This window comes from Humulus lupulus, chromosome 8 (assembly GCF_963169125.1).
Source record: "Humulus lupulus chromosome 8, drHumLupu1.1, whole genome shotgun sequence".
Taxonomy (NCBI): Eukaryota; Viridiplantae; Streptophyta; class Magnoliopsida; order Rosales; family Cannabaceae; genus Humulus; species Humulus lupulus.
The window spans coordinates 68,643,627-68,670,589 of NC_084800.1; the positions used below are offsets into that span (position 1 = coordinate 68,643,627).

Here is a 26,963-nt window from a genome sequence, read left to right on the forward strand (position 1 = left end):
AGCTCGGGGGTCGGGGTGAGTCTCGGGGTGTTTTAATGATTAGAGTGTTACCGGGCATTAAAGGGTAACGGGATGTGAAATATTGGTGTTTGAGAATATTGAGATTAGCGGGAATTGGGAAGCGTTAGTTATCATTAACGATGTAGGTGGTAAATGTCAAAATTACCCTTGAAGTGGTTATAGGAGCTTTATTATACCTAGGGGTATAATGGTCTTTTGTGTTATGGATATATATGATGTATAGATGGCTGTGAAACAGAACCCAAAACAGAGTTCTCTTCTTCTCCTTCCCGTACCTTCTCTTTCCTTCATTTTCTTTGCTTCTTCTTTGGAGATTTTGAGCTCAAGGGGTGGAACTAAGCTAGGAAATCAAGGGGCTTAAGCTATAGACTTGGTTCAGCCATTGGAGAGGGTTCAATTCCAGGTTTGAGGTGAGTTTTATCCATTGTTTTACTGGTTTTGCTCTGTTTTCGTTCATGGATTTCAGCTCTTGTGTGGAAAGTTGGAATTAAGGGGAGTTCTTGAGGTGTTTTACTTGGGTTATGATGAGGGATAGTTATGGGTGATGTTTGGTGGTTTAAATGGGTATTTGAAAGAGGTTTGGGTGGTGTTTAAGTTGGGTTTGAAGGGTTGGTTCCAAGAGAAATCGTTGGGGAAGAAAAACAGGGGTTTTGGCTAAACTGGGCGTTGCGCCGCGGCATGGCCAAGGTGAGCCGCGGCCCTTGGTGAAGGCTGGGTTTAGGCGCCTCTGTTTGAGGGGCTGGCCGCGGCCCGTAAGGCATTTTTGGCCAAAGTGAGCTTTTAAGCATGGGGATTCAAGCCTAAGGCCTCGGGAATGAACCTACTACCCAGTTGAGTAGTGTTTGAGGTCCCGGAGGTTAGGTTTTGGTTTGGGAACCTTTTATTATTCATTTTATTAATGGAATCCCATAATTTGGTTATGACCAGGTAACCGCTAAAGGACCAAAAGGTTGATCGTTCTCAGGGTCACTCTTTTATTTGTTCTTGCTCGGACTAGAGGTAAGAAAACTGCACCCCAAGTGTGACATGCATGGATATTTGTAAGGCATGTTGATTGTGTAATATGGACATGGATTGAACATGGAATGCTTAGCATATGTTGTTCGCTTGTGCATAGCACTGACTAATTAGTCAGGTTTGGCAAAGGTGCTAGTATCAACTGTGAAGCTGTGACTGATTCGTCAGGTTCGGCAGTGGTACTGGGCACTGGTCACATTGCACTGACTTGTCAGTCAGAATTGGCAAAGGTGTTAGTGTCAGCTGTGAAGCTGTGACTTATTAGTCAAGTTCGGCGGTGATACTGGACACTGTTCACTTAGCGCTGACTTATTAGTCAAGGATGGACTTAGCGTGGTTCACGCAAGCCAACGGAGATTAGATCTAATCGACTATTAGCATTAAATGACTCAAGGAGCATTAATGCCTGACCGACCCTGAGGGTCGATGAACAAACAGAGCCTGGAGGCTGGTGACTTACCTAGCAGCCACTCTCCTGCTAGAAAAGAGAGCTTAGAGGCTAGTGACTTACTTAACAGCCACTCCCCGCTAAAATCATGTGATGTTCATTTGCTTGTTGAAAGCTTTATGTTCAGTATGATTATAATGATAATCATTTGATAATGTTTATGAGAAGTGTTATGCTTTCTTGCTGGGCTTTGGCTCATGGGTGCTATGTGGTGCAGGTAAAGGGAAAGAAAAGCTCACCTAGCCTTGAGTGGAGAGCTGATGTGGTGGTGTGTACATATGCGGCCGCTTGACCACCACGGTCAAGGTGTTCTCAGAGGAACTAGGGAGTTTACCCTATTTTTGCCGCTTAGGTCGGCGGGATTGTAAATTTCGAACACTAGTGACCATTTTGTACTGAGAACAACTTGTAAATGTTTTGTTTAGCTCTGCAGAGCAGTTTGTAATAAAATCTCCATTTCCTTTTTATTGGTTTTGTACCTTAACCTGTTAATTACACTTAGAGCACGTTTTTGACCAAAGGACTCAGGCAATGAGTCAAATTTCCGGTCCACCGTTCACCGTAACTGTTCTGGGGTAGCCAGGGCGTTACAGTTTGTGTCGTTTTTATTTCTCTTGAAGGTTTGTCGTTATTGACGGTCTCACGTCGTTGGCTAAAAACGCAGTCAACACCTATCTTATGTTTATTTATCACAGAGATGTAGAAAATTTGCATATGATTGAGACTTATATATCCTAGTACAAATATAAGTTATTATTGTTGACCTGCTGTCACAAGAGAAAAATTGAATAGTAAGATTTGTGTTAATGAGAATTAAAGAGGATGGTTGATGAAATTGATTGCCCTGGTTTTTAATCCATTGAATTTTCTTAACGTTGTTTATTTTTAGTTCTTGAAGTTAATTTTAGATTTTTGATTTTACAATTTTAGTTAATTCTTGAGACTCAATTATCGTAAGCCAAATAGAAATAGGAATTAAGTTTGGGTACTTAATATACAGTCCTCGTGGGAACGATCTCACTTACTCTTTATTACTTGTTACGATTACGTGCACTTGCGTATCGATTTTACACAACAGTATGGCATCAGTGAGTGGTGATGAACATGTATATATTCCATTGCATAATGGAATTGTGAGTGTTGATTTTGTGCTGATGGGGAAGAACCCTATGAGTGTAATATGAGTGTAACCTCGAGCCTTGGGATTGACTTAAGTACCTAATGATAGACTAAGTAAACTTTAGAATGCAGTGGAACAAAAGCTAAACCGACTCTTCTCTCCTTCTCTCCTTTTCTCTCAAGGAACTCAGTGAAACCAAAGGATTTGTGGCTGGGAATTCAGAGTTTAAGCTGAGGAATTGGAGGTTTAACTCAGTGGAAGCTGGGGGAACTAACTAGAAACTAAGGTAAGCTGTAAGTTTTATGTATGGTGGTTAGAATTCTGTGTTTTGGCTGGGTTTTGAGGTGTTTGTGGATTTTGATATTGAAGGGTTGAATTGAAGCTGAAACTTGGAAGTTAGCTCGGGAATCCTTTAGAGAATTGATTCAACAGAGAAGGTAAACGCCAATTCTTGTTTTAGTGTTTGATTTTTGAACATTTATGACTGGTTTTCTCGTGTTCTTGAGCTGTTGAGTTTCAAAAATTAAAATGGGATTTTAATGAGTTTCTAAGCTAGGTTTTTGCTGGATTATGTTACTAGAATCATGTTAGAAGTTTTGTGGTTAATGGGTTTTGGAATTAGGTTGGTTTTGGGTGATTTTGAACAAGGTTAGGATGTTAAAAATGGTGATTTTTCTGGGCACGAAGGGTTGGGTCGCAGCCCTACGAAGCAAAGGAGCTAGGGAGGCTCTGCCGAAGGGGAGCGCCGCGGCGCCACAGGGCAGGGCCGCGTCTCAAAAGGATAATTTTTGGCTAAGTGGAGGTTTTAAGCGCGGGAACCTAACCTAGGGTGCTCGGGATCGATTCCACCACCGTGTTTGGTGGAATTCGATGTACCGAAAGCTAGAACTATATCCTGAAACCGTTACTCGAATATTTATGGAATCCTTTATCATGGTTGTGACTAGGTGTATGCTTGGGCTCGGGGCAGGATCGTGCTCGGGGGTCGTCTTTCCTAATTAAAGCACTTGGAACTAGAGGTAAGAAAACTGCACCCAGTTGTGGATTTATAACGGGACTAAGGGTTCCCTATCTTGTATGCTTTGAAAGAATGGTATTATGCCATGTAAATTGTGTATGCTTTGAAAGAATGGTATTATGCCATGTGAATTGTAAATGGATGGTATCATGCCATGTAAATAGTAAACGAGTGGCCTAAGAGCGCCGGAGTTTACACATGCGCATAGGGCGCGACTCGGCCACTGGTAGCTGATGACAGCTTATTATGCACTGAGCTTGGTTTAAGCGGGCCGGAGTCAGTGGGATAAACAGAGGGTGCGACCTATGTTGTCGGCCCTAATTATCATGTGATTTGATTGTTATTATTCTGATGAATATGATATGATGGTTATTTGAATGACAAATTGTTTGTTTGTTGATTGTTATCGTTGAATAGGTGAATGTTGTGTACTATTGTAATGCCCCGGATTCCTTATTATGGTTAATGGCTGGATTAGTAGGCCGGGAGGGCCATAACTGTTTAATTATGCCATTAAATGTGTTTATGCATGTTTATGAGAATTATATTATAATATGATGTTAAATGCATGTATGGGAGTCCACATTTGTTTACAGGGGTATTCTGGTAATTTGGCCCGTTGAGGGTATAATTGAATATTGGTTTGTATGATAATGACGTATTGTGAGACCACATTATAATGTGGATTGGTTTGAGTATTCCGACATGAGACGATCTTTAAACGTGATTTAACGGTTTGGTCATAACAGGTTTGAGATCGGGGCTCGGGGTGAGTCTCGGGGTGAGTATCGGGGTGTTATTAATGGCTATAGCGTTACCGGGGATTTTAGGGTAACGGGTTATGAAATATTGGTGCTTGAGGATATTGAGATTAGCGGGAATTGGGAAGCGTTAATTATAATTAACGGATTAAGCGGGAAGTACCAATTTTGCCCTTGAGTAGGTTTAAAAGGCTTAGGATGACACAAGGGTATTTTGGTCTTTTTGGGAGGATATATGTGACTTAAGTGGCTTAGAAGCTGTGGAATAAACAGAGTAAAACAGGGGTTTGCTTCTTCATTCCCGTACCTTCTCTTAGCTTCATCTTCTCCATTGCCTTCTTTGAGAGTTTTGAGTTATAGGTGGGATATCAAGCTAAGGAACTTCAAGGCTGAGTTGGTAGACTTGGTTCTGCTTGTGTGGGAGTTCAAAACAGGTTTTGAGGTAAGTTTTGATCACTGAACTTAAGTTATGCTCTGTTTTCGTTTTAGCTTTTCAGTCATGGGTTTTGATGTGGAAAGTGTGAATCAAAGGGGGTTTTAGTGTTAGTTTGATTGGGGTTTGATGTGAGTAAGCTAAGGGTGTTGTTTGGGGGTTCAATTATGTGTTAGGAAGAGGTTCTATGAGGGTTTAAAGGTCTGGTTTGAGAGGGAATTGCACAGGGAGAAAAACTGGTTCGTGTGGCCGACTTAGCCATTCTGGGCTGAGCGCCGCGGCGCAGCAGGGGAGCGCTGCGGCCCTTGGCGTTTGGCAGGCAGGGAGCCTCTCTGTCTGGAGGCGCGCCGCGGTGCAGCAGAGGGGGGGCCGCGGTCCTTAAGGCCAATTTTGCCAAAATATGGTTTTTAGCCTGGGGATTCAAACCATAGGCCTCGGGGTTGGACCTAGTACCCGGTTGGGTAGTATTTAAAGTCTCGGGGGCTGGGTTTTGGTTTGGGAACCCTCGGTTGTCATTTTTATTGATAAATTCTATAATTTGGTTATGACCAGGTGACCGTCAAGGATTTTAAAGGTTGATCGTTCTCAGGGGTCGTTCACATAATATTCTCACTTGAACCAGAGGTAAGAAGACAGTGTATGAATACAGTTGCACCCTGTATAGATATATGGCATGTATGGTTTGATGTTTGAGGCATGCTGGTTGATATATGTGGACATGGATTGCATATTAAATGCTATTGAATGCTGATTACCTGCTTGAGACATTGACTAGTCAGGGACCGACTCTAAAGTCGAGAATCATGCATTGAATGGCTCTATAGCATTAATGCCAGACCGACCCTAGGGTCGAGAAACTTACAAGCGCTTGCCTGGTCTACGACCAGATGATTATAGCCAAGGTATATGACCCCAGTGACTGTTGTCACAAGGCTAAGGGACGTTGTCTGTGACGCCCCACGTCACTATGGCTGCTTTCTGGAATGACGACTGGCCCTACAAACCAAGACAAGTCTTTCCAGCGTGCTTTGTCCTCACTCGCACACTTCCTGGGAAAACTTCCCAGGAGGTCACCCATCCCTAGATTACTCCAGGCCAAGCACGCTTAACCATGGAGTTCTCAAGTGATGGGCTACCGAAAAGAAGATGCACCTTCCTGATATAGGTAGTACCCATCAATCCATTTAAGCCCTCTTCAACTGTGTAGTCCCATACCTACACAGTCTTAGAATCATCACACTTGACCTTCCCCAGGCAGTGTGGGATTGCACAGCTTACCCGGTCTTTCCCCTTACGGATCACGGTATTCTGACTGTCACATTGTCCATAGTTTCGACTCTAGAGTCGTGAGGAAGGTTATGTTGGTGACCAATCACCATGCACCTGTCCTGATCAAGCTTATGGAAGAAATCACCTATCAGTTAAGCCCTGGTGACCCTATCGTCACATGGCTAGAGGGAGCGATGCTCATTATTGTGACTTTTGGCTATTGTCACCTACTTGTTGGACTGATAGTCCTGAATGGTTATTATGAACGTTGTTGATATTATATCATGTCTTGCTATGTTTTCTTGCTGGGCCTTGGCTCATGGGTGCTATGTGGTGCAGGTAAAGGAAAGGAAAAGCTTGGCCAGCCTTGAGTGGAGAGCTTGGGCGATGTAATGTACATACAGGGCTGCTTGACTGCCACGGTCAAGGAGTTCTCAGAGGGACTAGGGGTTTACCCTATTTTTGCCTCTTAGGCCGGCGGGGATTGTAAATTTGGAACTGTAGCGACTCCCTTGTATTATGAACTACTTGTAAACATTTTAAAAGGCTCATGAGCAGTTTATTTACTTAATGAAATGTACCCTTTCATTTTTATTGGTTTTTCACCTTAACCTATTAATGGTACCTAGATCACGTTTTTAACCAAAGGGCTTGGGTAGCGAGTCAAATTTCCGGTTCACCGTTCATCGTAACTGTTCTGGGGTAACCAGGGCGTTACAACTGTTGAGTACCTGATTGTATCCTGTGAGATAGTTGATTATTAATATTGATTGTGTTTTACATGTTATGTTTTCTTGCTGGACCTTGGCTCACGGGTGCTACGTGGTGTAGGTAAAGGCAAGGGTAAGACGAGTTGACCATGGGTTGGAGAGCTCTGGGGGCAGGGTGTACATTGTCAGCTGCTCGGCCGCCACGGTCGAGGGATTGTATAGGAACGAGAACCTAAAACGTGTATTTTGCCATTAGAGTGGCTTGGTTACTTATAAACATTGGAAATTCTGTAGTTACGATATTTAAACCTTGATTTGGGATCCCACGTACCAAACATGTATTTTAATGAAAATTATTCGTTTATAACCAAAATATTTTAAACCTAACCTTTTTGTATCGTTAGGTTCACATTTTTTTTAATCAAATGACTTGATTTGCAAGTCTTGCACTATCTCAAACACACATTGTAACGATCTTGGTTATCCAGGACGTTACAGGCAGTTTTCATAGACATCCAAAGGGAAGTGTTATAAATATTATATATATGGATGTCCATAATAATGAAGAATCACTAGATTACCCAAAACATTATATCAATATTAATTATTGATTGCATTTAGATTAATCATTTGATTTTCTCAGGGTTTATGTATCTGTATGTATAAATAAAGGTCCTTCCCTTGGTAAAATAACATATAAGACTCTTTTTTCATTTATCTCTTTCTCTGTCAATTTTTTTTTTTTCTATATATTTTACATTTCAGTATTATACTAAGTCACCTAATATTTGTGTTTTTTTTTTTGTAAGCTCATCTTTAAAAAGAGTTTTACTAGTGTGTATTTTAAAAATTGATTATTCTTTAAAATTTTCAAAAATATTTAAAATATCTTTTCAATCATTTTCTCGACTATATTCCTCGTATAAATAATTAAATAAATCAGGCTGGACTTGTAGTTTATTTTTTCGAAAAATGTTGTTTATTTATTCATGAGCTTCAAATTAGGGGGCTAGAGAGCTAGACCGTGAAAAGAAGAGGGAAAGAGAGTGATTGAGTTGAGTGAGTGTGAGTGAAGGGAGCGAGGTCTCTCAAACAGAACTTGAACAAGTGTTTTCGATTCCTTATTCTTCTTCTTCTTCTTCAAACTTGGTTTCGCGTAGCTTCATTCTCAATTCCAATTTCACTCTGCCTCCATTCACATCCTAAAAGCCTTAGCTTTGACTCTCGAACCCCGTACGGATACATGATGAACGCCCCAATAATCGGTTAGCTGTTTTTCTTTCCTAATTTATTTGGCGAAATTTTGATGATGGGTTCGTTATTTTACAGTAAAGTTTTATTATTGCCTGAAATTTTTCGTGCTTTTCTCTTTCTTCTGCTTTTTTTTTTGGTAAAGATCCTTTGCAAGGGGATTTCCCTGAAGTTATAGAAGAGTATTTGGAACATGGGGTCATGAAGTGCATTTCTTTTAATCGTCGCGGCACTCTTCTTGCTGGTAATTTTCGCACTTTCTCCTCTTTTCCTTTCTGTTTTTTCTGTATTTCTCTGTTTAAACTTTAAAGAGTTTACAATATATGTGTGTTCGCGCGCTCGTGCAAATTTTCATGTATTTGATAATGTGGCTATCTGGGTAGTCTTGAAATTAGTTATTGTGGCTGAGCTTACTGTTGCTTATTTGTCATCATGTAAAATTTCGTCTGTCTAAGTTTTTCATTATTTGCCAAAAAAAAAAAACTTTTCATTCTATTTTATCTTTGAAAATACTTCACAAGTTAGTGAAATGAAGCATTGCTTGTCTCCACCTATCAGTTTCAGGCATATGGTTGGGATTAGTTGTTTTAAGAAAAATGAAACTACTTTTGATTCATGTTTTTACCTGTGTATCAAATATGGATTCTAGTTTGTAGCATTCTGTGTACAAACTTGCCTTGTTGATTTGTTAAGTTGGGGGCCTAGGGCAGGAAACCAGGAATTTTTCATGATTATTTTAAATTCTATTTAGTTGAATGGATTTGTGCCTTCTCTCCTTCTGTTATATTTGGATTTTTTTATTTGCTGGTGACTCTTAATGTTATCTTTCTCATGTATTGATTTGAAATTTGTTTTCTTGAAAAGCTGGATGCTCTGATGGGAGTTGCATCATATGGGATTTTGAGACGAGAGGCATTGCCAAGGAGCTAAAGGATAAAGATTGTAGTGCTGCCATTACTAGTGTATGTTGGTCAAAGTATGGTCATCGCATTCTTGTATCTGCTGCTGATAAGTCTTTGACACTATGGGATGTTGTCAGTGGCGAGAAGATAACTCGTACAACTTTGCAGCAGACCCCTCTACAAGCTCGCCTACACCCTGGTTCTTCTACTCCATCCCTTTGCTTGGCATGTCCCCTTTCATCTGCTCCAATGATTGTTGATTTGAATACAGGAAACACAACAGTGCTTCCAGTTTCTGTTTCTGAAAATGGCAATGGAACTGCTCCTCCACCAAAGAATAAATACTCTGATGGAACACCGCCATTTACTCCCACTGCTGCTTGTTTTAACAAGTATGGGGATGTGGTTTATGTGGGGAACTCCAAAGGGGAGATACTCGTGGTAGATTACAAAAGTGCCCAAGTGCGTGCTATGGTTCCCACTTCTGGGGGTGCTGTAATTAAGAACATAATTTTCAGCAGAAATGGACAGTATCTGCTTACAAATTCAAATGATAGAACAATTAGAATATATGAAAACCTTCTACCTTTAAAAAATGGACTTAAAGCCCTTGATGACCTAAATGAGACCATAGAGGAGGAAGATCGGGTTGAGAAGTTGAAGGGGGTTGGTTCAAAGTGCTTAACACTTTTCCGAGAGTTTCAAGATTCCATCACAAAGATGCACTGGAAAGCACCTTGTTTCAGTGGTGATGGTGAGTGGGTGATTGGTGGCTCTGCAAGCAAAGGAGAGCACAAGATTTACATATGGGATAGAGCTGGGCATCTTGTTAAAATCCTTGAAGGGCCAAAGGAGGCCTTGATTGACTTAACATGGCATCCTGTCCACCCTATTATTGTCTCCGTTTCCTTGACGGGCTTGGTTTATATATGGGCTAAAGACTATACTGAGAACTGGAGTGCATTCGCTCCCGATTTCAAAGAGCTTGAGGAAAATGAGGAATATGTTGAACGAGAAGACGAATTCGATCTGATTCCTGAAACTGAAAAGGTGAGGGATAAATTAAACCTTTTACTGTTCTATTATAGTTAATGTTTTAGGCCTGTTAAGTCATATGTATTGTTTACAGGTGAAAGAATCTGATGCCAATGAAGACGATGACGTTGATATTGTCACTGTTGAGAAGGATTCAGCTTTCAGTGATTCAGATATGTCACAAGAGGAATTATGCTTTTTGCCTGCAATTCCTTCTCCTGATGTTCCTGAGCAGCCAGAGAAGTGCTTAGAGAGCTCGTCCAAGTTAGTGGACAGTAATAATTCTGGTTCCCCTCTTTCAGAAGATGGTGAACCAAATGGAGGAGCAATGAATCACGCATCAAGTCCACTTGAAGGTACAATATACGTATAAATATTTTAATGCATATATTTTAGTTTAGAGTTTAGATTTTAGTATACTTGCTTGTCCACTTACAAAAGTTTGTCCATCCTTGCTTATTGGTTTGTATTGTATTGTCTGAGTTCCCATACTCGAACTAAAATCACTGTATAGTAAATTAAGATACCGTAAGCTAAATAAACTCAAATTACATGGAAAGAGAAAATAATGAAGGCTGGCATTAATAGCCCTGGCCCATGGACATAGACATGGCTTTTGTTGTGATGCCCCTCTAATTCTGTCCTAGATATGCTGTTTTGGCTTCATTGTATAAATGAGATAGTTTTTTTTTTTAATGAAAATAAATAATTGTTTTGCAGAGGATGCTGGGGAAACACGCTTAAAAAGAAAAAGGAAACCTTCAGAGAAAGGATTGGAGTTGCAGGCAGAGAAGGTTAGGAAACCTTTGAAATCTTCCGGTAGATCATCAAAACTTAAAAATAAATCTGTTGTTGATGAGGATACTAGTAATGGATATGGATTTGATGGAGATGATGTTTCCGATTAGTATCATTAGATTTTAATTCTTACACGATTTTCTTTTGTAGTCCAAAAATTTCCATCCCTTTCTGGGTAATTTAACAGACTAGTCTCTTGCATTTTATTTAATTTTTCACGGTCAGCTTGGAAAATATTGTACTCATGGGATTCATGCATGATCAGAATTCAAATTGACAAAATTGTAGATTTAGATCAAAATTTGTTTGAAATGTCTTCTCTGTAATTCTTACTGTGACTAGTTGAATTCAAGTATCAGGTAGGATACAGGTACAAGAATTTGTACACGAGTCGAGTATTGGGTAGGGTTCGGGTACATGTGTATCCTACCCTACTCAATTATAATTATATATATTTGTAATTATTTTAAAATACATTTATATTTAAACATAATACATTTAAAGTTTCAAAAAGTATTTTAAATTTATTTCAAAATACATTATAAAAAACTTAATTTTTTTTCAAAAATTAATTATTATATTAGTATATATTATATGAATATTATTAAAATATATGAATGAAAAATATATAAAATAAACTTTATAATTAAAGTTAAAACATATAACTATATATACTAATATTACTATTTTTTAATGAAAATTTATATCACATAAAATTATTAAAAATCTACAGTAGGGTATGATTACCGACAAGGTATGTTCTTGACCATTGATCAAAAGTGATGAATGGCTAGGATAGTAGTGTACAATCTTGATGAATGGTTAGAATTGTACTCTAGTGATAGGTATAAAATTCATACCCTTCCACAGAATTATCCGACAATTATAATTTATATTGTAAATAGTTATCACATAATCTAAAGTTATAAAATAAATACATTATATATGATTTTTAAATGTGCATTTAACAAATATTAATTAGCTATTAGTAATTAATTTATTATAGTTAGTGATTATATATACACTATTACATATTGATATGCTTGAAAGTATTTTTACTCTGTTATGGTTGTATTAATTAATTATTTTCAACTTTTTAAATATTAGTAGGATAGGTTTACCCGCGATTATCCCATACACATTATAGTAATATTCGTGCTCTACCTACTAGAACTAATAAGTTGATAGGGTAAGGTATTGATAGGATAGGGTCGTAAAACAGATATATACGCTACTTTTGACAGCCCTACATCTTTCCTTACCTCCATCCTCAACCTTGGAAGAAACCAGCTTGTAAATACTCTTCATACAAAGCAGTGGCCTTCCAAGGGCACCCAAGCGTTAAATTCTCACCTTTCTTGGAATCCTATTGATTCTCATTCAGACCAAATTTGGTTTTGATCACTATTATATTCTCAGTGTGCAAAATCATCATTTAGGAACAAATTAGTCATTTTCATATCAGCTCCTAGAAGTGTTGTAGTCCTATTTTTTTTTTTTTATTATTATAAGAAACTCAGAATATAATAGATAAAGGAAAACCAATAGGTTGACAATAGATGATAAGATATCATCTACAACAGGGAAAATCATAAATGATCATCTATACACCCAGAAGTTCTAATCTATAAGTAAAACAGAAACGAAAACACAATGAATCCTTCTAAAGATCCAAACAGCCACCCAAAATTTGATCACTCCCAATGTTGAAAGTTTTTTATGTCTGCTGGACTTTATCCCTGACCCTCTGCACTGCACCAAAATATTTTCACAATGAAGGGTCCAAACCCAAAAAACACCTAAAGCCTCCAACAACAAGGACCAAATCAAATTTGAAAAAGAGTAGTGTAAGAAAAGATTGTCCTGATTGCCTTTTCTGCTGAAAACACACCAATCTGGAATTAACGCTAAGCAATTCTTTTTTGGATATTATAATTAGTATTTAACTTTCCCATAGAAAAAAGCCAGCTAAAAACCTTCACCTTCAATAGGACTACCACTTTCCGAATAAAAGGAAACTGAGAGATTTGGGCGCCTGTTGAGGTAAGGAGCTGAAAGTCAGATCTGCTAGAAAAAAACACCAGAATCTTCTACTTGCCATCTCCTGTAATCATCAGAATCTTGACTGAAGGATGACGACTAGATAACCTTGATTAACTCTGACACCTATTCAGTTTCTGTCACTGAGATTTCTAAAGAAATAAAGGTTCCAAGAGGAATGCTGTATCCCTAAAGCAGCTCGGCTGACTACTTAGGTAGCAATGCTAGTGTTGAGTGTTGGTCAACCTGAAAAGGCGGGGAAACCTATTTGCAAGATTAGTGATTCCAACCCTCGTGTTGTAGCCCTAATGCATTCCCTGTGATCTCTCCAGAGTTGGAATATTGTTAAATTGAAAAATAACAACTTAGAGGAAGTGTTCTTTCAAAAATCTTGGCATAAGTGAATAGGTGCAAGAATTTTAAAACCAAAGCAAATCACTTGTATATTATTTCATGTCCTTATTAAGGACAAACATATGTACATAAATGTTACAACATTAGGAACACATTTCTTGGTAGTTGATTTTGAAAGCTAGGCTAACTTATAATGGAGACAATCAATTTGACAATTTAAGAAGACTAGTTTTTGTGTTTTGTAGAGGACCCGTAGCTGTAGGTAACATAAGCCCCAAGTGCTACAATTACCAGAACTGCCGCACCAATATTTATCAATAGTTGCCCATCGTCATCATTTAGCCTCTTTACTACATTTGTCACAGTCTGTTTTGCAGTTTCTGCCATATACTTCACTCCCATCTTATTTTCATTTGTAGATCTCCCATCTTCCTCCTTGGACTTTTCTTTATTTGCAGTGTCTGAAACTAATTTCTGGAAAGCTTCCTTTCCGTCATCTAAAATCTTTGACACATTCACTACTCCAGCTAAGGGTCCTGATAATTCTTTAGCTTCCTTGGTACTCTCGGTTTCCTTCTCCAAACCCCTGTCTGCAACTTTCGCAGATTTTACCGTTTTCCCAAGATTCTCATTTGCCTTCTTCTGGTTTTCCTCTCTTCCCTTGAGAGAACTTTCTTCTCTCGTACGTTTCTGAGAGTCAACCAAAGCTACCTCCCTTATTTCACTATCAATCACTCTTTGTTCAGGAATGATTTCCTCCTGAATATCCTTTTGCTTCTTTGTCTCAACAGTTTCTTTCTGAGGGCTCAAAACCCCACCCATCTTCTTCTCAATTCTCTGTTTGTCATCTTTATCTGCAGTTGTAGCAACTGTTTGAGGAACTCCTTCCTGACCCTTTTCTGCTTTCTTCTCTGCAGCAGAAGTTTTCTGAGATATTTTCTCAGCATTAATGTCATTGGTAGCTGTTGGAAGATTCTTCTTCTGATCCATTTGTGCTCTTACCTCAGCTGCAACTGCAGCTTTTCGAGTAGGGGCAGAAGTAGAAGGAGTTTCTTTAGTATCAGTTGTTTTGGAAGGAGTCGTGTCATTAATGTTTGCTTGAGTTTTTTTCTCTGCAGGAGGAGGCTTCTTTTCACTAGGAGACATGTTCGATGTTTTTTGGAGAACCTCCTTTGGCATGGTAATGGTAAGAACTCCATTGTGAAATTTGGCATGGATTTTGCTCTCCTTGCAGTTTTCTGGGAGTGGAAGAAGTTGGTTGAAACGACTCCGTTTGTTGTTCGAAAGAGGTCGCTGTCCTTGGACTCTAATTTTACCATCCTCGTACGTGATCTTCAGTTGCTCCTTCACAAAACCTGAAGAAAAGTTTGAGGCAATTCCAAATAATATTGTAAGTCAATTAAGGAAAGTGCTAATTATCTGGATTTTATTTTGTGGAACTCATATATTGTCTGACATTTATTATGTTAAATGAGTATAACATCAGAAATGAATTTATAGAAACATGGTGCTATTGTTAATTTTAATGATGTAACAGTTAACTTATTATTAATGCACAAGTCGACTTCATGATATTTGGTCATCAAATAGGATATGGTTTGATATCCTAGTTTCCTAGATATGTTTATTCTAATTGTGCTAAAATGACAAAATGAAAACATTTATATTATGAAAAAAAGAAGAAGACCGAAGTGAATTAATAGTATAGTTGATTAGAACACAGACCTGGAACATGGAAAATTGCAATGTGAGCTGCCTCTTGTTCGGAATTTTCAATCCTTGGCTGGAAATCTTCGTATATGGGACGGTTAGTTGTTCTCGGCTGATCGGAGGTAGCTCCACTAGTTTTGCTTTTCCAAGCCATAACCATACGCTTGTTTTGGTGGTATTTTTAATATTTTGAAAAGTTTTGTTGTCTTTGTTGTAAAATTGGTTATGTTCAATTATAAAACGTGGTGTATATATGACATTTGAGAATGGCCATGATATCTTTTGCTTATGGATGAGACATATTCCATTTGGGTAGCTTTGGTTTGTTGTTTTGTTTGTCATCTGGTCGTGTATAGGTATAACTTTTTCCACAATCAAAGCGAGAACAGTTTTTTGTTTTGCCAAAACTAAAACCAAAAATAAAAAGGTTCTTTGTTTTGCCTTTAAACTTTGTTATGTGAGTTGTAAAATTCATACTTGTACATATAGTCATAAGCCTACCTGGAAGGATTGTTGTGGAGTGAATAGGATTTTGAAAAATAGAAAAACAATACTAAATTGCTTTCAAATTGGGTTTTCAACTTTCTGAGTCCATCTATTTTGGCCAGAAATTAACAAAAGTTTGGAAAAGAATCTGATAAAAGGGGCTTTGAAACGTTTATATAATTAAGTTGTTTAACGATAGTGAATTAATATACTTTTTTGGTGGGTCCAATTTGAGTGCTTTGTGGTGTGTAAAATAATAGATAGGTTACTACGAATGGTAAGAGTCATCTTTTAACTTATTAAAGCGTGCATTAATGTGTCATAAAGTTTCTTTTCTATTCTTCAATAATATGGGAATACCTCATTTTCAAAGTAATAATTGTGACATGCCTTGTTCTTTGTCAAAAGATTGTTGCTATTTGATACCATGCTCACATTCATAACAGGTGTCACTTATCATTTAATAATTATATCTACACTATCAAAAGTCTCACTTTTTAATTAGTTAGTTATGCTTTATAATAATAATTAAATTAAATTAAATTATGTGAGATGATATTAAATTTTACCAATAATATGCCACATTATTAGTCACCACTAGTATCCCTTAGCAATTAGCTGTCCAAAATAATAAACTCACCCAACAAAATTGCAACAAAAAGAAAAGCCTACAAAATTGATCCAAATTATTGCATTCCGTTTACAATTAAAGTGAAAAATACAAAAAACATTAAAAGTTACATTAAAATGACTTGAATTATTTTACTTGGAAATGAAAAAAAATGTTTTTTTTTGTTGACAAAATCCTCTTCCGGCATGCCAAAATTATATAATCAATTTTAAGTTTTTGAAAATAGCAAAGTCCTAATCAATTTTTATCATTTTCTTTTATTTAGTTGTAGTTTAAAGTGTCCTAATTTTATTTGTATTGAAACGACTTTTTCTATCATTTTAATAGAATGGTCTTTGTTTAAAAAAAAAAAAGCCATTTCAATACATAATATAATATGTTTATTCCTATTCTCATTCCTATTTTTTTTTTCATAATTCTTAACCGAATACATCCTAAGTTTACATATACATGTACATTTATAAAAACTGTTATTAACTTGTAAAAGACGTACGTGCCTTTAACTTCAAACCCTTATTATATAAATATTCAACAAATAAAACAATCTTTCATGAAATTACAAATTCAAAAATTGGGCAAAAAAAAAAAAAAAAAAAATCCCAAAATAATGAGATTTTGACTGTTGTTCAAAATAAGTAGTTTGTTTTCAAACAAGTTATAATTTTAGAAAGAACAATGATTAAATGCACATAAAATTGTCTATTTTGAAAAGCAAAAATGCTCCATCAACAAATTTTGGACACAAGGGATACTAAATTTGTCTGCAAACTAACAAAATTACATAATTTTAGTCAAACTCGAGGAAACTTCTTCCTATTCTCTCTCTTCAGGACCGATCCTAGGAACATGCCTACTAGGCTCATAATTTTATTTGATGGGTTTATAATTTTTTGGACCCTGTGTTTTTTTTCATTACCTGTTTGGACCTTGTGTTTTGACAAATTACTTTTTGAATCTTATGTTTTGTAAAATAGTTAAAATAGAACCATAAACCAGATTTTGGTCAATATTTTTTCAACTAAAATCACAAATAATTTACCAAACTAACAATTCAGAACAAAAATAAAATCATTATGCTTAAAAACTGTGTTGTTATATTTAATATTTTCTTCATCAAAATTGAGTTTAGGGTTCTATTTTAACCATTTTACAAAATATAGGGTCCAAAAAATAATTTGTCAAAACACAGAGTCTAAACAAGTAATGAGAAAAAACACATGGTCCAACAAAGTATAAACCCTTATTTTATTTTAGATCTCTCATTGGTCAGTGTTTTTTTGGGAGACCTTTGAGTGTAATTTTCATTAGTATAACTATAAATCAACACTCAACTTTTAGATAAAAGGGATGCAATGTGGTATTTTTAGCATGTAATAATATTTGTACTAAAATTATGTATCAAAACATTACACTAATTCAATAACAGACAGTTTCATTTAACTAATTAAATTTATTTCAGGAGAGACTCATTATTTTAAAAAATAATACATAATTTTAGTGCACATTTCATTATTCTTTTAGATTTTAGGCATATTAGTATAAATAATTTTGGTCCAAGGGTAGTAAGTGTGATTTTAATTAAAAAATATGAAAGAAATAGAGTAATGTGAAAAAGAAGAAAGTGATGAAAATGAATAGCAAGAGTTGTGAGGTAGAGGAAAATAAAAGTAAAATTAAAAATTTAAAATATAGATGAAAAAGGAAGGTTGAGAAAGATAGCTCATATAAAAGATATAGATAGGTGGGACTAGCTTAATAATAATAATAATATAGTAAATAGAAGAGTAAGATAAGATGGAGATTTAAGATTCCAAATTCCAATATGAGATTTCTAGCTTTATTTTTCTAACTTCCTTTTTAGCAAGATTGTTTAATAAGCTAAACAAAGTTTGGATTTTGTCTTATCATCCATTTATAAGGAATATATATTGTTGGGATGGTTGTTATTTTATTATTAATATTTTGAATATTAATTTCTTTTTTCTTTTGCTGAGTTTGAATATTAAAAGTTGTGGGGCATATTTTGTCCTTATGCAAAGAAAAGGAAATGATAGCAGAGGAGACCACCATGCAAAAAGGTAATTTTAAAAAATTCACAAAAAAAAAAGAAAGAAAAGGTTTTAGGGTGAAAAAGAAAGCCAATAAAATTTTACTTAAATAGTTGATTGAAAGCAATTATGAATGATTAGGGACAAAGATGGTACATGAACCAAAAAAGAATGTGATCATGATTTTCAATTTTGCCTCATCTCAATTAATACCGGTAGCCAACCAGAGTAGTGTATCCTCCTCAATCATAAGAGAATAGATATAGTACTTAATATTTAAAATTTAGCTAAAATATATTAAAAATAATCTCCATTTAATGAGCTAAATTAATGCTTTATTTTACATATAATTCCATTTACACTGATAACAAAGAAAAAATATAATATAAAAATAAAAATTTTAGTTAATGGGGAATATTTTTCAATTAAAGTAGAATATGTGTTAATATTTTATAAAATATTATATATATATTTTTTAAATATTATGTATATTTTACTATATAAATATTTATATAATGATGTAGTGTGGTGTGGTTTGAACTGCATTTATAAAATTTAAAATCGCAAGCCGTACTGCATCATGCGGTTTGGCAAAAATACAAACGACAACTGCACCGTAAAAGATTCTAAATTGTAAATTGTGGTGTGGTGCAGTGTGAACAGTTTGTGATGTGTTGACGGTTTTATGAACACCCCTAAGTAAAACTTGCTTTGTGAAAATTCTAATAAAATTATATTCATCAATCTTAAAAACAAAAGAACTAGTAGTGTCCTCATGCTTCTACTTCACTGTGGTTTTAGAAAATTATCAGTACTATACAAGTAAGATGAAAAAGATATTTGACTTGTGTTTTCTTGATGGTGATTTTTTGAATCTGCTAGCACCAAAGCCCATCAAATAGAAGCACTTTTGGAATGGACAGAGCCATGTTCGGGCAAAGCCCCCACTTAATTTTCATTTTTTTTTTTTATAAAATTTATATTTATATTATAAAAAAACGTTACATTTAAACCTCTTAAAATTTAAAAAAAAAATAGCCCCACTTACTATAAATTCTGACCCCAAGAAAAGAGTATATTAATCTTGCAAATTGCAAAGACTAGTGAGAATCTATTTATAGATTATCAAGTAACTATAATATACCAATGATATTTTTTGTAATGGTCCAGCCTTGCCATTCCTTACCATTGATATCACATTGTGGTTTGAGAGCTCAAGCCGTTCTCAAATTTTTAAATATTTTTATTATTATTTAAGTTAAAGTAACATTAATATAATGTAAAAATTTAAAAATAAAATTATAATAAAATCATTCTAAAAATTAAAAAGCATCATTACCTGTCTAAGAATATTTTTTAGCATTATTCTTTATTTCTTGATTAAATGTTAGTATTTTTGATAATTATTTATCAGTTTCACACTTGACTAAAATACACTTATTTAATACAACTATGTTGAACGATAAAATAACATACTATATTAATGGAATGTTTTCGTAGATTAGTATTTTTTTTAAAAGAAAAAAAGTAACATTTTCCACAACACTTGATACTTACCCAATAAAAAGTGGAGTGCCTAGAAAATTATTAATGTAAAAAAAAAGAAAAAAAAAAGGGTGTTTATCTCGTGCACCCCACTTTTGAGTGTACCAGTCTACCCCTATTTTTTTTATATATAATTTAAAAAAAAATTAAAATAATTTACATTAAAAAAAATTAAAATAATTTATTTTCTTAGTGTGAATCTTGTTTTTTTGAGCACTCCCAACATTTTCTCTATTACGTCATTTAAAATACTTTACTAAAATATCATTTTTTAAATTTTACATCAAAATTTTACTGTACATCACATATTAACATTTTCTATATATTTTTTTAAATCATTTAAATATTATATCTTTAAATATTTTTATTAATTAAAAAAATTAATAGATTTAAAAAAAAGAAAGAAAGAAAAGTGAATAAAAAAATAGAAAAATTATTTAAAGGTATTTAAAGGAGCTCTTAAAAATCTATAAATGTAGTGAAAAAAAATAAAAAATAAAGAAACTCCATTGGAGAATTGGTTTAAAGAAGCTATAAGATGGTAATTTTAACAATTTTCTCTTTAATTATAGAGAATTCTCTCTTTTAGAGGAGCTATTGAGAATATTATATATAATATAAATTATTTGAAATGTTCTATGAATTTTTATAATAAGTGTTTGGAAATAATTGTGTAATTACACACATCTAGACATATGAGTAATTGCACTATATTTTAAAATACAATATGTATTTAGATGTCACGTGATAATTACATATGAATTTCTATCATTATATTTAACAAAATAGTTAGTAATTACACAAAATAATAATATTATAAAGTTAATAGTAATTAGTCATTACACACTGTAATTATACAAAATTCTCATAAATCTACGAGAATTGGATATAATAATTGGAAACCCTCAAGTACAAATTTTTTGTGTAATTACATCATCAAATAAATTGAATAATTACTCTGAATTACACTTAATCACATTTACACGATGAGTTTCCAAATACAATCTAAATATCATGTGGTACCGAAATCATAATAAAATATTTTATGGACGACAGAATTTGCCAAAAATTTATTATCTGAAATTATTCAAAACTTCTATTCTCTGGTATTTATTAGGGCATATTAAATGAAATATGCGAGTGCACGGCGATGAGGTGAAGCAACAACCGTGTCAGTCCCCTCCCCACGTTGGTTGACTGGTATCCCAAGCCCAAGCTTAGCTAAAAGCTAAGCTAAGCTAAGGCAGTGGTGAGTGGTCACACGATTTCCCACTTCTCTTTTCCAGTTTGCACCATTTCATTCATTCACTCCACTCCAGCTTGTCCCAACCCAACCCACCCACGTTCCCAAAAATCAATCCAAAAAATCTTAAAAGAAAAACTGATTGAAACCGTCCCTTTTTATTTTTTATTTTTACTTTTCTCACTACTTCCAATCCAATACTAACAATATTCAACAGTATCTCTCTATCTATTTATTTATAATTGTAGCGACAAAACAAAATAAAAGTAAGGCAGTCAGATTCTCACTACTCAATACCCTTTTTTCCTCTGATGTCACTCGAAATAGCTGCTAAAGCTTAAAGCTTTCTCTCTCTCTCTCTCTCTCTTTCTCTTTTTACAGTGTGAGACTCTCCCTTTCTCATCTTTTTATTCTTATTCTTTAGTTTTAGTGTTTTTACTTACACACAAAGATTCTTGTTTTGTGCTTTGTTCTGTGTTTTCTTTAGTGGTTTCTTTCCCTGTTTGGTTGATCAGAATAAAATTGTCTGCGAGAAAGTAACTTGATTCGAAATTTTCAATCTTTTTGAGTGTTGTGTGAAGTTCCATTGGTTGAGAAGTTGAAGCATAGTTGGAGCTTCTGTAGAAGTTTGTTTTCATTTTCTTTTTCCTGCTGTTTCTCAGCATTCAAACGCAGAAATGAGAGTGTAATAGTGATTGATACCATTGCGTGTTTCCTTTTCTGGGTTATTGGCAGTGTATAAGAAGCTGTTGGAGGGGAGTGATAATGGCTAGGGTTTCAGTGTCATTGGTGGTGTTCGTGTGGATATGGTGTTGGGTGGCTATGGCGGAAGCAGAGTACTTGAGGTACAAAGATCCAAAACAACCGGTGGCGATTCGATTGAGGGACCTTCTTAACCGAATGACTCTTGAAGAGAAAATTGGTCAGATGACTCAGATTGACAGGAGTGTTGCCAATGTTTTGACAATGAGAACTTACTCCATTGGTATTATACACACAACTCTGCTTCTCAGTTGCTTGTGTCTGTTTTGGTATGGGAAAATGCCAATGTGGTTCATACATACATCGATGTGTTTGTGATTAAAGTCTATCTGAATTGCTCCAATGTCTACTTTAGAATAAATGATTTAGTTTATTGTTTCATATCATCTGTGTGAAGTTCCTAATTTACAAGCTTTTTTATTTGTTATTTTTAGTAAATCTAATACACTAGCTCCGCATAGTCATTTTAGAGCAAAATTTTCAACTTACAGATTTGTGGATTTTATTCCACTGTCTTTCATATCTGTTGCATCTGTTTTTATTTTACTGTTCCTGCAGGTTTATCTGAACACTGTATTTTGAAGCTACCTTTATATGTAATAAGTTTCTTAATTTTATCATACAACGTGTTTGTTTGTGAGCTTTTTATCCATACTTATCAGATTCGTAATTGCAATAATGTTTTGTCATACAATGCCCAACTAAAAGATAGGACTTTGGTTAGAATATGGTCACCCAAAATCTGCTTTCATTGTCAACACTCTTGGTTTTATGCTTTGTAATCTTCTGAGTTATACTATATCCAAAACTATGTGATATTCACCGATTGTTGTGGCAAAAGATTGTTCTGGATAACATATAATCCCCTTCTCATGTAAGTTGAATTTTTATAGTACCCTATGTCACATTGGCTATGTGTGCTTCATTTGTGATGACTATGATCTGGAGTTCTCTTTAACCAGACACCACATGGAAGTGGAACATAGTAAACATTTGTATTTAATATCCGGGAAGAACCCAAAACTAGTCAGCTTGAAAATAATAAAATAAAAGAGGAAATAATACAGTGAAGGAAATGACATCGAGTCTATGAATGACATTTATTTTTGCAGGGAGTGTATTGAGTGGTGGTGGCAGCACACCACTTCCTGAGGCTAGTGCTGAAGATTGGGTTAATATGATAAATGAATTTCAGAAGGGTGCTCTTTCTAGTCGTTTGGGTATTCCAATGATCTATGGTATTGATGCTGTGCATGGACACAATAATGTGTATAATGCTACAATCTTTCCGCACAACGTTGGCCTTGGAGCTACAAGGCAAGTAGTAACTGGACTCTTTTTTTGTTATAATTTGTCCTAATAATCTCTATTTCTTGAGAGTTGCTAAACTTTCAGATGGTGGTATTTTTATTATTTTGAACTTGGAATATGGAGATTTTTTTGTTCTCTTTTATATTTTTGTAGCTTCTTATGTTAACAGGGATCCCGATCTGGTTCGAAAGATTGGTGCTGCTACTGCACTAGAAGTCAGAGCTACTGGCATTCCTTATGTATTTGCGCCATGCATTGCGGTAAAACATATAAGCAACTTTTTCTGTGTACTTTGTAAGGGTTTTTATCATGATTTGTGTAAACCGAAACCTTTGCTGCAGGTATGCAGAGATCCAAGATGGGGTAGGTGTTATGAAAGCTACAGTGAGGATCACAAAATTGTGCAGGAAATGACAGAAATCATTCCAGGTTTACAGGGAGAGATTCCTTCTAATTCTCGGAAAGGAGTTCCATATGTTGGTGGAAAGTATGACTTCTTGTCTTCTGCAATAGATAAAGAATACTTCTTTGATTTATTTTCATTGATTTTTCTGATATCATGTTATTGTTACCATTGTGGTTATTGTTGTCTTTGTCTTTCAATTTCTTTTGTGGAAAAACAAAAATAATTGATGATGGCATACCTATATGTTTGTGTTAACTCGTATATCTGCAGGACTAAGGTTGCTGCTTGCGCGAAGCACTTTGTAGGTGATGGCGGGACAACGAAGGGCGTTAATGAGAACAACACTTTAACTGATATGCATAGCTTGCTTAGCATCCACATGCCTGCCTATTCTGATTCAGTTATTAAGGGTATCTCAACAGTTATGATTTCCTACTCCAGCTGGAATGGAGAAAAAATGCATGCACACCGTGAGCTAGTTACTGGATTTCTCAAAGATACCCTTAAATTTAAGGTTGAGTACATTTTATGATTCATGCTTATATATTTTCTGTTAAGATATGATTTAGTCATTTGGTCAAATGGATACAGAAGACCTGTAACGGAATTCTGTCTTTTTGTATGGACCAATATTCTAACATATACACACAATTGAATCCTCTTTGTGTTAAGTATATAATGATTTCAAAAGGAATCTTTCTTGGCACCATGTACAGTTTGCAATATGCACACCTCACCCAAAAACATCTGATTCAGAGCTTAACTCCATCAATCCAAGAACAGGACATAAAAACCGTAGTTTCATTTTTGCATTTGTCCTTGGCCATTCATTTTCTCTTCACTACCTCTGTTTCAGTTTGAATGATTTATTTTGAAAAATAAAACAAAGAATGTTTTGCCAAACACTGTGGGCTTTCTTGTCTTTACTTTTATCTTTAAAAGTACAATGGGTAACTTTATATTTCCAAGTTTCCGACCTGTTTTTGTGTGGTTTCTAATCAGTATCAACAATCAATTTGATGCACCTGTTCCTCTTGACTGTATTTGTATCTGGCCAGCATTGACTCACAGTATCTCATGCCAACTGCACTTGGTGCTTTGGTTAAAACTCAGGGTTTTGTTATATCAGACTGGGAAGGAATTGACAGGATTACTACTCCTCCACATGCTAACTACACATACTCTGTCCAAGCTGCTGTTCAAGCTGGCATTGACATGGTTAGTGGTTTATATATTTACTCAGCTTTGAAGTAAAGGAAAGAAATTATCTGTTTTTTTCTTCCTATGCAAAAAAGTGCACAGTGGATGAATAATGTGTCCATAAAACTCTAAATTTGGCTCTGTATAAACAGGTTATGGTTCCTTACAACTACAGTGAGTTCATCAGTGATCTTACCAACCTGGTTAATAACAACATCATCCCCATGGATAGAATTGATGATGCTGTGCAGCGGATTTTGCTTGTTAAGTTTGCCATGGGTCTTTTTGAGAATCCATTGGCTGATTATAGCTTAGTAAATGAGCTGGGGAGCCAGGTAGGATTATCAAAAATTCCAAAGGGCACGAATTCTTATTAAATTCCAAAGTACATGTTTTTCCCCTAGTCTTTTATGTCATGATCAAAAGCAAAATGCAGCTTCAATTATCCCTTTGATTTTTTATTAACATTTATACATGAATGGACATTGGGGGCTTGATCAGGAGCACAGAGACTTGGCTAGGGAGGCAGTAAGAAAATCGCTGGTGCTGCTGAAGAATGGAAAAAATGAAACTAGTCAAGTATTACCTCTCTCCAAGAAGGTTCACAAAATCCTTGTTGCTGGTGCTCATGCTGATAATTTGGGTTATCAATGTGGTGGTTGGACAATTTCATGGCAAGGATTCAGTGGAAACAAGAACACAAGGGGTATTTTCCTTTTTCATTCTTGTAATTCGTGTATAAGATACTGTTATTTTCTTGTAATACTGCATGCTACCAAAAATAATCATATTAAATGCCAAGATTTCTTTTTAAAAGAATTTTGGACAGTTAAGTTTGGCAATGGAAGTTACTGTCTTAACAGAATAATCAAATGATTTCATCTGTGGTATCCTATAGAAAATTTTCTGCAAGGTCTGTTATTAGTTGTCTTTGTCTTGTGCTCCTAGTAGTTTAGTTTGTGGGATTTACTTATGTTAGTGTCTTTGTCTCTCATGGGTTGGGGGCAGTTTAATTGTAAGTCCTTAGCTTTTTCTTAAAGGTGGCCTTAGCAGATAGGTATAAGCATGGGCTTGAGTACACATCTAAAGCTATTGCTACCAAATAATGTTTCCATTCATCATTTATTTTTGTTAGTGTTCCTTCCATGTGATTGATCCTAAATTGTTGGACTTATGTCCAAAAGTATTTGATATGTAGGAAAAAAATTAATTCCTGGAAACTAGTATGGTATCAATATTGATAAGCATCCTTTTCATGAGCAGGAACTACTATTGTTGATGCCATAAAATCAACAGTTGATCCAAACACAGAGGTAATCTATAGCGAGAACCCTGATGCTGAGTTTGTCAAGTCCAATGATTTTGCATACGCCATTGTTGTTGTTGGCGAGCACCCATATGCCGAAACTGCAGGGGACAGCACAACTCTGACAATGGCTGATCCTGGGCCCAATGTTATCAACAATGTCTGTCCAGGTGTTAAGTGTGTGGTTGTCGTCATTTCGGGTAGACCTATTGTGATTGAACCCTACCTTGCTTCAATGGATGCCCTGGTGGCAGCATGGTTGCCAGGATCTGAAGGACAAGGCATTGCTGATGTTCTTTTTGGGGATTACGGATTTACTGGGAAGCTTCCAAGGACATGGTTCAAGACTGTAGATCAATTGCCAATGAATTACGGTGATCCTCACTATGATCCACTCTTCCCTCTTGGGTTTGGACTCAAAACCGAGTCTGTTAAAGAGCTTGTGGCTAGGTCAGTTTCCTCTCAAAGCTTTGAGCTTGGTTTAGTTTCTATTATTTATCTATAACTTTTATTCCCCTCAGTAAGTACCATGGTTTTAACTCTCTAATTATGCTGTCTATAGGTCAACATCATCAGAAGGTGTTGTTGGAAGGCCATTTGCTCTTCTCATTGTGGCTTCTGTATTTATTAGTTTATTTTCTTTTGAGAGGTATAGTTTAAGTTTGTCCAGGCATTGATTACGAAGATATTGGTTCTTTCTTTTTACACTAACAGATCATTGAGATCCTCTCTAACTTGATCTGTTTAAAAGCACAGGTGGACGAAGTTTTGAGCAGCTGCAAATTGGATTTTTGGAGGTTCTGTTGGTTGATTTAGGTTATAGACAGTGTTCCTCCCAGCTTCTAAGTTATTATTTTAGTAGCTGACTAGAATAGAAGCAGCCTCAACCCTTCACCATTTTTTTAAAACTCTTGTAGCAAGAGCCTGATGAAGATAGTTTGTGACAAGAATCTCTTAGCTCTCAGTTATTATTTCTTTTCTTATTACAGTGTATTATTGTCATTTAAACAATTTCCCTTCCGCAAAATTGGATTTTATTATCTGTAGTTTCATAATCATCCATCTCTTTAATCATATATTAGTTTCTTGTGGATAAAGTAATTATCTATCTATACAGATTGAAAAGAGTATTTAAGTT

The 26,963-nt window shown here is 35.3% G+C and overlaps 3 protein-coding genes across 8 annotated transcripts; 2 read left to right on the plus strand and 1 right to left on the minus strand.

Moving 5' to 3' along the window:
* Positions 1–7,761: 7,761 nt before the first annotated feature.
* Positions 7,762–14,749, plus strand: LOC133797680 (protein RBL). 4 transcript variants are annotated; one of them, XM_062235667.1, is made up of 6 exons: positions 7,762–8,062; positions 8,194–8,292; positions 8,913–10,000; positions 10,080–10,341; positions 10,706–10,804; positions 14,095–14,749. In XM_062235667.1, the coding sequence occupies exons 1-6, from the start codon at positions 8,041–8,043 to the stop codon at positions 14,106–14,108; spliced, it is 1,584 nt and encodes a 527-aa protein (XP_062091651.1). In that variant the 5' UTR covers positions 7,762–8,040; the 3' UTR covers positions 14,109–14,749. The 4 variants fall into 4 exon arrangements, with proteins under 4 accessions (XP_062091651.1, XP_062091652.1, XP_062091650.1 ...); XM_062235668.1 differs by having other exon boundaries at positions 10,706–10,779; XM_062235669.1 differs by having other exon boundaries at positions 7,763–8,062; positions 10,706–10,779; positions 14,296–14,749.
* Positions 13,241–15,173, minus strand: LOC133797681 (inactive protein RESTRICTED TEV MOVEMENT 2). Its single transcript, XM_062235670.1, has 2 exons — positions 14,903–15,173; positions 13,241–14,532 (listed from the first exon to the last, which is right to left on the minus strand). The coding sequence occupies exons 1-2, from the start codon at positions 15,045–15,047 to the stop codon at positions 13,403–13,405; spliced, it is 1,275 nt and encodes a 424-aa protein (XP_062091654.1). The 5' UTR covers positions 15,048–15,173; the 3' UTR covers positions 13,241–13,402.
* Positions 15,174–20,707: 5,534 nt separating this feature from the next.
* On the plus strand, positions 20,708–26,941 carry LOC133797682 (uncharacterized). Of its 3 annotated transcripts, none has more exons than XM_062235673.1 (12): positions 20,708–20,846; positions 21,576–21,825; positions 22,715–22,919; positions 23,083–23,173; positions 23,255–23,400; positions 23,590–23,833; positions 24,433–24,537; positions 24,672–24,854; positions 25,021–25,225; positions 25,783–26,275; positions 26,388–26,474; positions 26,582–26,941. In XM_062235673.1, the coding sequence occupies exons 2-12, from the start codon at positions 21,606–21,608 to the stop codon at positions 26,595–26,597; spliced, it is 1,995 nt and encodes a 664-aa protein (XP_062091657.1). In that variant the 5' UTR covers positions 20,708–20,846; positions 21,576–21,605; the 3' UTR covers positions 26,598–26,941. The 3 variants fall into 3 exon arrangements, with proteins under 3 accessions (XP_062091657.1, XP_062091655.1, XP_062091656.1); XM_062235671.1 differs by lacking the exon at positions 20,708–20,846 and adding an exon at positions 20,969–21,222; XM_062235672.1 differs by lacking the exon at positions 20,708–20,846 and having other exon boundaries at positions 21,237–21,825.
* The last annotated feature ends 22 nt before the right edge of the window (positions 26,942–26,963 follow it).